Source organism: Tenrec ecaudatus, chromosome 17 (genome assembly GCF_050624435.1).
Source record: "Tenrec ecaudatus isolate mTenEca1 chromosome 17, mTenEca1.hap1, whole genome shotgun sequence".
In the NCBI taxonomy this organism is placed as follows: Eukaryota; Metazoa; Chordata; class Mammalia; order Afrosoricida; family Tenrecidae; genus Tenrec; species Tenrec ecaudatus.
In genome coordinates, this window is record NC_134546.1 from 41,095,825 (window position 1) to 41,107,880 (window position 12,056).

Consider the following 12,056-nt stretch of genomic DNA (forward strand, 5'->3'; position numbering starts at 1 on the left):
GTTTTTAAATATGAGAGGGCTCTGAAAAGTATGTGGGGAAATGGAATCAAAGGTGGTGGAATTTTCCCCAAGCTTTCTAAAAGCCCGTCATTGTTCTTAAAAGAGCATAGTGCGTAAGGCAGACATTTTTTACTAGTTGGGCTAAACTATTGTTCACTTTTAAGACTTCTTCCTGGAGTGTTTTTGGTTTGTAATTTAAATATCCGGAGTAATAGGGCTTTCAGGGGCTCAGTCACTCTCCATAGCTTCTTGTGAATATCTGTTTTGCATGTCCCTACTGTAAGGTAGTCAAGAGGCTCCAGAGACCAAATCAGTCGAATTAGAGCAAACAGGCTTTATTGGGGAGAAAAACCCAGCCTGGGTGAAGTCCCATGGTCCACAGTGTCTGGGCTGGAGGAGTCACACCCCAGGCTACAGGGGTGGTGCTTATATAGCCAGAGAACATGTGACTTGGCTGTTTTGAGTCCATAAAGGTAAAGTAGTCAGGGACTGGGAGATACAGATATGTCCGGGTTTCTAGAATGTAAGGTGACTTCCTGGTTCCGGGTGTATTCATGTTGGGTGTATTTGAGCCGGGTGCAGAGCAGCTGGCCGAGAACAAAGCAGGGCACTGAGCCAAACGGGCTGTGAACAAAACGGGCCATGAGTAAAACGGGCTGTGAGTAAAAGAATGAAAAAAAACTTGCAAAGCTGCTGACAGGTTGCATAGCCAGCTCCGATCAGCTCCGCATGTGTGTGTGGGAGATTCAAGGCCACTTGCTGCTAGTTGTGTCAGCTCTGGTCAGCTCCGCACGGTGTGGGAGATTCAAGGTCACTTGCTGCTAGAAGCCAGCTTGGCATTGATCTGGCCATACACCCATGTTGATTGGGATTCTTCTATGGAATTTATGATCAAAATGTTTAGTAGTGTAGCTGGGCACCATCCAGTTACTTCTGGTCTCATGGCAAAGAGGTATATGAAATTGAGTTTTAAAGAATTTCTAAGGACCAAACATCTACATAGTTGATTAAGTGGCTGAGAAAAACAGATGCAAACTTCGTATTGGTCAAGATTGTTACTATCTGTCAGCTAGACCAAGTTGCCATTAACACTAAGTAGAACAGATATTATGAGATACATTGTTACGGTATAACTACTGCTTAAATGAGATGCAAGTACCAGTTGAAACGTTCATATCATCACACATCCCGGTCATTCTGACTAGTAGCAATCCTATAGAGGAGAGTAGGCTGCTCCTGTGGGTTCTTGAGACTGTCAGTCTTAGCTGGAGTAAAGGTCTCATCTTTCTCCCTTGGAGTGGCTGGTGGTTTCAAACTACTGCCTTTCCAGTTAGCAGCCCAGCTTGTAACTCACTAAACCACCAGGACTCCTTAGTCACAGGGTTGTATAAACCCAGTACTTCTTTTCACGACGACCATTTGGTTTTGCCCTGACTGTATTTCTACAAAATGGGCATTCAATATAGTAGTGGGTTACTAACCAAGCACAAGGTCAACAGTTTGACCTCATCAGCCACTGCTCTGGAGAAAGATGAGGCTTTCTGCTCCTGTAAAGATCTACAGTTTCAGAAACCCACAGGCACAGTTCTGCTTTGCCCTATGGAGTGGCTATTAGAATTAGCCTGGCAATAGGGACTGAGTGACCTTTTCTATATGTATTTCCCATACATGGAGGAATTCCCTAGAGCAGTAATTTTTAGGTAAAGGGGAAACAGAGAAAGCAAACCAGGAATGTATTGAATAGTTTGAAAAACACAAATGCTTCTGGGCATCCCATTTGCAGAAGGCTATGGATGACAGCTAAAGCCCCAAATCCATTTGCAGAGTTCACTTAGGCCTCAATTGAACTCCTTACTGATCATCAACCAAAGATGCAGATAGTCTTGCCCTCAGACAGAGTGCATTGGAAAGTAGATTACCTCTACTCCCTCCAGCCTGCCCAGCCAGCCTAGGTTAGGGGATTGCCTGGGGGTGTTCTTCATGAGGATCATTTTACTGGGGACAGTACTGGAGGTTCAGTAGTCATGAGTCAACTCTATCAGTTGTACCCTGACTGTCTTGGTCAGAAGGCCAATCTTCTGTCTGACATAATCCATGTCCGAATCACGGTCCTATTTCTATGTCTGTAGTCCTACCTGTACCTGCGATGTACTAATCTGTCACCAACCATGAATTTCGACAGTTTCCTTTCTTCCATTCCGTATTTAACTGGCCTTCTGACTGAGAAGCCCCAGACTTCACTATGACCTCGTGCTAAGGGCCTCCCTCATCTGGATGATGTGTCTGTTTCTTTGTGTTGCCTGTTTCCCTTTTAAGATTTAATAAACTTTTTTGTCAGGGTCAAACAAACAAACAACAACAAAAAAATTCTCTGGGAATCTTGAAAGCCCCAGGGGAGGGAATAGCCACTTATACTTTCACACTACTTTAAGCCCTCTTCCAGGGAAGCTTGTTTTAAGGAAGGTTTAGGTCAAAAACCTCTGAATGACCATGAATGGGAGCTTTCCCGACCCTCTGGGGCAGTTCTGCTCTCTTCTGGAGGGTTGCCATGAGTGACTTTGTTTTGTTTTGTTTGTAATTTCCCAAGCTTGGCATTCAGCAGTGCTTCTTCCACACCTTGTGTGTTCTAACCATGCAGAATGTCTCATGTTGTTTGGAGAGAGCTGCTCCATTTCCAAAGGGCTTTTCATTCTTAACCGAGCTAACTTGTGACTTCACTGGAAGTGCTGAGTGCAGGAGGGGTGCAAGAAGACAGGGAAGAGTGGTGACGGATATGCAGACACAGTTTCTTTGTTACCCTGCCTTTTGAATAGCTTCAGTCCCACTCAGTACATGAAAACAAATGTTCTTGACTAGATCTTTTAAATAGTGCTATTCTTCTCACTAGAAAATGTGAGTATTAACACAGATGTAAAAGGAAGGTGCTTTTCATAATCTTTGAACTTTTTTCTTGTGCTTTATGTATAGTCGTTTTATTTTACATGGCCATCCTTTTTGAAACACAGTTTGAAATGCATGTGAACTTTGGGACACACTTATCTTTGGAAATGCTATTGAGCATTTCATGAAAATTTATCAACTCAGACACAGGAAGTTGCTAAGGTAGTCATTTCCTAAACCAAAAGATCAAATTGAAATCGTTTTCCCCATGTTTGTATTGCTAGATTTCTGGGTCTGCTCTGCCCTCCAACAGAACTGCAGCTAGATTCCTCTGTGAAGAAGAGTCGGCTTGATCTCGTCTCCCTCCCCACTCTGCTAAAGCTTTCCTATCCATTGCACTATTTGCAGTTCCAACTTGTGTCACAGAGGCAAAGTTAAATGATGGCCTGTATGCCTTTTGCAGGATTTTTTGAGAATGATAAACACGTAGAAGAGACGAATCACTTAGGTGATAGCGAATCTGTGTCCGTTAGGATGTTTCTCTAAAGGCGGAAAGTGATGTGGACATAACGTATTCTTTCCATCAGAAAAGTGGGGAATCTTCCTCTCAGTTGAGCCAAGAGCAGAAGAGTGTCTTTGATGAAGATCTGCAAAAGAAGATAAAAGAGAACGAACGGTTGCATATACAAGTGAGTTCATCGTTCCGTTTTTTCTAATGAATAACATTATGGGTTGTCTGACATAGATGGTAGGGTGTTTGGTGGGGGGGATGGAACGCTATGCGACATGGGAGGTTGTTTTAATGACTCCCTCTTCCTAGATGTGTGATGCCACATCATTTATTCATTTCTTGAATCTTATGTCATCTTAAAGCGAAGGTCTACTTTACAGCCTGCCTGTGTCCAGAGGGCAGCAGAATATGTTTATAGCGCAACAACCCAGAAATGTATGGGAATTATCCATTTTCCATAGGAGATGATTGGGTGGATCATTTAGATGGGGCTAATTTATCCGTGAGTAGTGTTTGCTTTTTACTTTGGTACTATTTACTGGACTTTGTATCTGTTTCCTGTAAGATCTGGGAGGGCACGTGTGCCCAGCCCGGCACCAGACCTCCTCTGTGGCGGCACGCAGGTATTGGGGAATTGTTGGTGAAGAAGGAATGCCTGTGCCAAACTAAGAGTCACAGTAGAGTGTACCCCAGTATATCTCCTAATTTTTTAATTCGAATCCAAATCAAGTTCTTTCTTTTTTAAAAGGTTAAGAAATGACCTTTTGACCTCAGAGTATTGTGTATCTGAAATCTTCATAATCCTTTTTGTTTTAAACATTTTATTAGGGGCTCATACAACTCTTATCATATTCTATACATATACATACCTCAATTGTATAAAACACATCTGTACATTCTTTGCCATAATCATTTTCAAAGCATTTGCTCTCCACTTAAGCCCTTTGCATCAGGTCCTCTTTTTCCCCCCTCCCTCCCCGTACCCCCCTTCCTCATGAGACCTTGATAATTTATAGATTGTTATTTTGTCATATCTTGCCCTATCCGGAGTCTCCCTTCACCCCCTTCTCTGTTGTCCGTCTCCCAGGGAGGAGGTCACATGTAGATCCTTGTAATCGGTTCCCCCTTTCCAACCCACTCACCCTCTACTCTCCCAGTATTGCCCCTCACACCCTTGGTCCTGAAGGTATCATCCACTCTGGATTCCCTGTGCCTCCAGCTCCTATATGCACCAGTGTACAAGCTCTGCTCTATCCAGTCTTGCAAGGTAGAATTCGGATCATGGTAGTTGGGGGGAGGAAGCATCCAGGATCTGGGGGAAAGCTGTATTATTCATCAGTACTACATCGCACCCTGACTGACTCATCTCCTCCCCTAAACCCTTCTGTGAGGGGATCTCCAGTGGCCGACAAATGGGCTTTGGGTCTCCACTCTGCACTTCCCACTTCATTCACTATGGTATTTTACTTTTTTTGGATGATGTCTTATACCTGGTCCCTTTGGCACCTCGTGATCACACAGGCTGGTGTGCTTCTCCTATGTGGGCTTTGTTGCTTCTGAGCTAGATGGCCGCTTGTTTATCTTCAAGCCATTAAGACCCCAGACACTATCTCTTTTGATAGCCGGGCACCATCAGCTGTCTTTACCACATTTACTTGTTCACCCACTTTGGCTTCAGCAGTTGTGTCGGGAGGGTGAGCATCATAGAGTGCCAATTTAATAAAAGAAAGTATTCATGCATTGAGGGAGTGCTTGAGTAGAGGCCCAAGATTCTTCCGCCACCTTAATACTAAACCTATAAATATAGACACATAGATCTATTTCCCCATCCTCATATATATATATTTGCATGTACATGTCTTTGTCTAGACCTCTATAAATGCCCTTTGACTCCTAGCTCTTTCCTCCATTTCCCTTGACTTTCTTCCTGCCCTACTACCATGCTCCGTCCCCACCTGGGCTACAGCTATACCTCTTCTTTACGTAACCTTACCCTTGATCATTCCTTACCAGGCCTGCCACTCCCCCCTCACTACCATATTGGGTCCTATGTTGTTCCCTTGTCCCTGTGTTTGTTAACACCACTTCCTTACCCCTCCCACCTCCCCCTATCCCAAGTCCCCCCGGAAGTGTCGGTCCGTTGTTTTCTCCTCCAGATAGTTCATCCAGCCTGTCTTATTTAGACAGACCTGTGGAGACAATAACATGCACAAAAACAAGACAGAGGGAAACAAAGCAACAGTATACAACAGAACAATAATTCTTAATAGACTCCCATAAGCAGGAAAGGTTTACCTATTTTTAGCAAGAGCATTTGTTTTAATTTTGGTGATCTAATTGTGGGAGTTAGCCCAAAAGAAGAAAAGTTAACCCTGTACCCCAGAAATGGTTTGAAAGAGAACTTCATGAGACAGGACACAAGGAGGCACTGGAGGAGTTGTCCTGTGTTCGAGCCCTACTTTTATTCCTTGGTAGCTGTGAGCCACTGGCGAACCGTGCAATCCGCAAAGCCCCGTGTCCACATCCATAAAGGTTGGACAGTTGTAACTGCCCCAGACACTGAGGGGACTGACCCAGTGGGCTCACGTGAAGGCGCGGGTGGAGGTGTCCCTAGGCGAACACGGCCGCCGTGCGTTCCCCTTGCGTGTGGAAGGATGCTTTGCTAGGAGGAACGATGCTTGCCTTGCAGTTCTTTGAAGCCGACGAGCTGCACAAACATGTGGAGGCGGAGCTGCGGAGTCGGCTGGCCACCCTGGAGCTGGAGGCAGCCCAGAACCACGCGGTGGTCGACGGTCTGACTCGGAAGTACATGGAAACCATTGAGAAACTGCAGAACGACAAGGCGAGACTAGAAGTAAGCCTGGCAATTGTGTGTGAGTGCGCGTGGCAGAGGGGTCCCTGCTACCTCTGGGCACCTGACAGCACAGAGGTAGTCCTCAGCATGAGACTGATGCCCACACTGCCTCCACAGGGTGCCCCATCTGTAGCCTGAGCCATCTCCTTTCCCCCTTCTTTCAAAATTCAGGTCAAGTCTCTGGCCCTAGAAAAGGAGGCCAAGGAATGTCGGCTTCGAACAGAAGAATGGTATGTGCCTGTGAGAATTCTTTGGGGGATCTGAAGTAAGAATCGAAAGACCTGAGTTTTGACTTTTGCAGCTCCTGTCTTACATTTTCCCATTTGCACCATGAAGTGGGTTTGGGAGGGGAGAAGGTACTTCCTCTCCAGGGTATTTTTCATCGTTGTGATCTTTGTCGCCCGGAGCATTCTCGGCAGAGTGGCATGTGCACAAGCCCTCAGCCTGCAGATGTTCGGGATTGTGGCAGGTAGCTTTCTGGGATTCCTCTTTTCTGCTTCAAACTCTTCTAAGGCCCTCGGCTCGTATCAGGCAAGAAGATTCATAAATCATCACAGTGCAGCCCTTGGAAAATATATTTTGAATTAAATAATGGCTATTATCTAATATAATTGGGAACAATACAAACCTTTCAGATTAGAATATTACTATGGATGGGAGTTGCTTCCTTGATAAACAACATAATACTTTGAATAGAACCAATTCAAGCATATTTTTAAATTTCAATTTGCTTGCATTGGCAAAATCATATACATGATTCAGATGTATGCCTGTTCTCATAATTAAATTAGAAAAAAACATCAGCTTATTTTCTTTGCACTCCAAGGGAAAAGATCTGATATATTTAGTGGGGGGAAAAAAGCAAGGAAAGCCTTTCCAGTAATACTAGAATGAACATCCATGTGTTATAAGGAGACAATTTATGATTTTGCAATAGTTGTGAACTTACTTTGAGTTTAGGGAAATAGACTGAAGGGTGGGTAAGATACATGCTCATCTGTGATACATTCTTCCAAACTGCCGCGTCATTCAACACAAGTCCTTATGGTTTTAGAATCGAGCCTTAATAATTTTTTTATCTTTGAACAATTCTCCACCCCCAAGAGTATCCTAGCTGTAAACATCAACCTCTGAAGTGCAGCACCATCTGTTGAATTGGTGGAACACATGGGGAGTCACTGTCTCATCGATGATAATATGGTTTTGTATTTTTTCTTTCAGTCAATTGCAGTTAAAGAATCTTCACGAAGATTTGTCGGGTAGATTAGAGGAATCCTTATTAATCATCAATGAAAAAGTACCTTTTAATGATACAAGTAGGTATTGTGTACACTTCCATTATTTGCAACTTTGAATTTCTCAACTTCTGGTTGTCCACTAGTTGACATCATTTCTAATCTGTTTGCCAAAACGCTTAATTGGCACAACATAGAGTTGCCTTTTTCGTGCTTCTGATGAATTTTGGCCCTCATATTCCATAGGAGAGATTTTAGATTGATACTTAACTACTGCATAGCTAATTAAGCCCAAGTCCATGGTTTTTTAACTGAATATATGTAGCATGTCTTGAGGTTAAAAAAAACAACCTGTAAATGTTTGTTTACATTTGTTACATTTACAATAAGAAAAATTTGACTCATGGTGGTGTCGGTGGGGGAGGGAAGCTTCTCAGGGTGGTGTCATGTACCACCTGCCCTTTGATTGCATCTGAACACACCCTTCCCCCCGCCCCCTACCCCGTGACAGTTAGGAGACTCTCTAGGGCAAGCCCTATTTCCTGTTCACCCGGGAAATGGCTTGCTTGGAAATGGACATGCCCAAGAGCAGTAACAACACAAAACCTTTAAAGAATAAAATATAGCACCAATTTACATGGAAAAGAGGTGGTCCTCTTGTGATCTTTGCACAGTAAGTCAAAATCTTGAAAGCAAAGAAAATGTTTAATGGTTTGGATTTAGATTTTGCAAATTTTAGCTAAATTGAAACGTTTCCTTTTTCTGCAGCCACATGATTGGGATTAATGTTTACTTCCCCTAAAACATTTTTTTAGGGAAGATCTGAAAAAGAAAGAAAGAAAACCACTAAATTAGCATATGTCACTATTCAACAATTTAAGCCTCCCTCCCTTAAAAAATACCAATTTCTGGCTTTCACAGTAATCCAAAAACTCTATCATGCTTTGATCCACTAGGCTTGAAGCCTTGGCATCGTATTTCCCCTTTCCCCTGTAGTCTTAGTATCTGGTAGTCATCAGGTTGTAATAATTTCCTTCTGACTCTCTTTTGGCCTTATTTTCCTTTTTTCATACCTGGTGTAGTTTCTAGTCCCCCACCTGCGGGTTCATTCTTTGAGTCAGGAGATGTGCAGGGATTATTTGCTGTGTGCTCATATGGGTCAATAGCATAAACCAAACACCAAGCCCACTGTCATTGAGTGGGTTCTGACGCATGGCGCCCTGGCATGTTATAGACTAAAACTGCTGCTCCAATGGGGGCCTCAAGCCACAGACTTTTCTGCCAGTAAATGAGCACCAACTCTTTTCACCACCCGGGGGCCTGGTAAACAGCATAAGGGGAGCCAGCATTTATAAGATCAAAACTTTTTTTAGAAACTTATCGTCCGGTATGGGAGAGATAGGATATAGGAATGTCTGAAATAGAAACTAGACTGCTTTCGACAACCTCTTGTAGCTCCAAAGGAAAGCATGCTTACTGCTCGTTTGGCGAAGCTTTCTTGGAAGAAGTGTGCTTAGTATTGGGCCTGGATGGATGAGTGGGTTTTATTGGGCAGAGATAAAGGAGAATTAAACAGCGTCCCATGGAGCGTTATTTATAGAATGAAAGGTGCTCTTCTGGTGTGGAGAGCAGGAATTAAAGGTAATAAGGAGCCAGGGTGGCTACAGGTGTGGAGGACGATGGCCACAAATACTGAAAGGAAGATGGGACTGGACCATTGACTTTCTGACCAGGACTTGAGACTTAAGCTATAAAATGAGAGTGGGGCTGCTGGAGAGGTTTTGCATCACAGACTGTCCTGTTGAAATGAAATTGGCGTACTCACAAAGTTACTCTGCCCACAGTGTAGGCTACAATTCAAAAGCCAAACTCCCGGCCATCAGGTCAATTCTGATTCATTGTGACCCCATAGGGCAGGGTGAAACTGCCCCAGTGAGTTCTGAGATTGTAACTTTTTTTAAAACTGCTTTAGCTTTTATTATTTTAAGCTTAATTTATTCCTGAGCCGTGAGTTTTTGCTTCTTCAGTTTCTTCTGGGAAATCTTTTTCTTCTGTGCAACCTCCTCTTCTGGTTTGGGAACAATGTGTTCCTTCTCAGTCAGGATCATGTCAGTGTGGCAGGGGGAGCTCATGTGTGGGTTGATCTGACCATGAGCTCTGTGAATCTGGCGGCGCATCTTGGGGGCTTTGTTCACCTGGATGTGCGCAATGACCAGAGAATCCACATCTAACTCCCTCACTTCAGCATTACTTTCTGCATTTTTAAGCGTGTGAAGTAAAAATTTAGTACTCTTTTGGGGCCACCAATCCTGGGTCCAACACCTACCAACACCACCATTGTAACGTCGGAAGGACACACACTGTTTCTGCAGAGTGACGTCTTTCAAGTATTTGGTGGCTTTCCAGATATGCATGCCTTTAATGACCTGGGCAGTTTCCCGGGTGTTCTTGAAGTCAGACCCGGAGGTTCGACCCTATTGATTTGCAGGATTTTGTAGGGTTGTCTGGGTCAAGTGAGTAGTGAACCATTTTTGGCAGGTCACCTCAGGCCGCTACAGTTAGAGCGATTGGAACTCTTTATGGGAGTAGAAAGCTTCCTCTTTCTTGGTTTGTGATAACCTGTTAACTTCCCAAACAAATCCCTGTAATCGTGAGGATTGTCTGGGAGTCCTGTATGACCATTGCAGTGGGTTACTGAGCCCAGCAGCGAAGTAGAGTGGTGTGGGAGGGATGGCTAGTATCACATAGAATGAGAAAGCATGGAGGCATGTCTGACCTCTGCCTTGTGGCAGTTGACCTTGGACTTGGCATTGGATTTTCCTCCCTACTGAAGCTAAAGGGGGTCAGATGTGGCCTCCAGGCCATTTTGTCAGGGATCTATAGCTTTTTATGAAATTGACTATTCTTTGAAGGAAATTAAATAATCAGGCTTTTTGATGATTTTTCATCACTGGCTCTGAACTTATACCAATTCCAGGAAATAGTAAGTCACTGTGGCTCACTAGTGAGAGTTGGGCTGTCTGAAAGTCAGGTTATTATAAGTCTTCGGTCAGGCCTGTCTCACAGTGGATACAGTCGGTCACAAGCTCTGCTACGCAGTGATCGTTTCAGTTCCAGAATGCATAATTGGAACAGACATACTAAGCACCTGGCAGAATTCCCACTGTGGTTCTTTGAAATGTGGAATAAGGGCTTATATGGTAAGAAAGGCTCAATAGAAACCATTACATCTCCTCGTAAATCAAAAGCTACACCACATTCCTGAAGAGAGTGCAGAGATTACCGCCGCCATCGAGGACGAAGGATTCCAGGGTGATGCTTCAGCTTGCCTATTTATGGCCTGTGACAAAAACAGCACACTTTGGAGAATGACTGGGCGATCATCACCTTAACAAGAGAGTCAGTCCAATTGCAGTGGCTGCTCTAGTTGTGGTTTCATTGCTTGAGCAAATTAATAACTTTTCTGGCACCTGGTATGCAGCTATTGATGTAGCCAATGCCTCTTTCTCTATCCCTGTTTCAGAGGACCACCAGAATCAGTTTGCCATCAGCTGTTAAGACTAGCCATACACCTTCATTGTCCTTTCTTAGTGGTATGTCACCTCTCTAGCGCTATGTCTTCACAGGGACCATGATCACAGGGAACTTGATCCACAGGGACGTTGATCACCCCTTCCATAGGTTGCTGATTGGACTGAGTAATTAAAAGGTATCAGTGATTCTAGACTTAACTGGGGAAGACACGTATGTGTTCTAAAGGAGCCAAAAGCCCTCCCTGCTATGGAGTCGATGCTGACTCCCCGCGACCCTATGGGACAGCACACGTGGGTTACCAAGACTGGAACTTTGTACTCAGGAGTAGACAGCCTCATCTTTCTCCCATGGAGCAGCTGGTAGTTTTGAACTGCTGCACTTATAGTTAGCGGCCCATAATGTAGTCAACTGTGTCATTAAGTGGACTAAAAATTAAGCACTTTTTACCTTAGGAAACTTAGGGGGTCAGCAGTGTGAAACAGATGGAGCTATTCCCTCTAAAGTGCCTCAGGCCCCTCTTCCATCTAAACAGGAAGTGCCTGCTGGGTGGGCTTCTTTGGATTTGAGAGGTAGCACATTCTTCTTTGGGGTGTGCTGCTTGGGCCTCTGTAACAAAGGACCAAGAGGCTACAGGTTTGAGTGCGGCCCAGAGTAAGAGACGTGCTTTTGCCAAAACTATTGTGTGGACTTTCTGAATCCCTTGCCCACGGTCATGCTACCCCACACAGCAGGGTCTCAAGTGAAAGGACTCAGCAAATCAAGTGTGGCGGTGAACTCTTGCTCATGGACTTTGCTGATCTTATCATGTTCCCCATTATCCAGAAGCAACTGTCTTGATAGAACAATAGAACAGCCCTTGAAGACACCATGATGGCACCAGCTAGGTGACAGTTCTTCAGGAGGCTGTTTGTTGGTGGTGCTGCTGAGCTGGCCTCAACGCCTAGCGACCCTATGAGATCAACCCAGTCCTGCAACCTCCTGACAGGATATGAGTCTTTGGAACCCATTGTTGACACCACGGTGTCAGTCCATCTCCCTAAGG

The 12,056-nt window shown here is 44.3% G+C and overlaps 1 protein-coding gene across 1 annotated transcript in view; it reads left to right on the forward strand.

The window, feature by feature from the left end:
* PPP1R21 (protein phosphatase 1 regulatory subunit 21) overlaps nt 1-12,056 on the forward strand; it is an 82,611-nt gene that overhangs the window by 19,375 nt on the left and 51,180 nt on the right. Inside the window, exons 4-7 of the mRNA XM_075535177.1 lie at nt 3,468-3,569; nt 6,081-6,245; nt 6,417-6,475; nt 7,467-7,561. Coding sequence (XP_075391292.1) covers nt 3,468-3,569; nt 6,081-6,245; nt 6,417-6,475; nt 7,467-7,561 — 421 coding nt within the window. The remainder of the gene's footprint in view (nt 1-3,467; nt 3,570-6,080; nt 6,246-6,416; nt 6,476-7,466; nt 7,562-12,056) is intronic.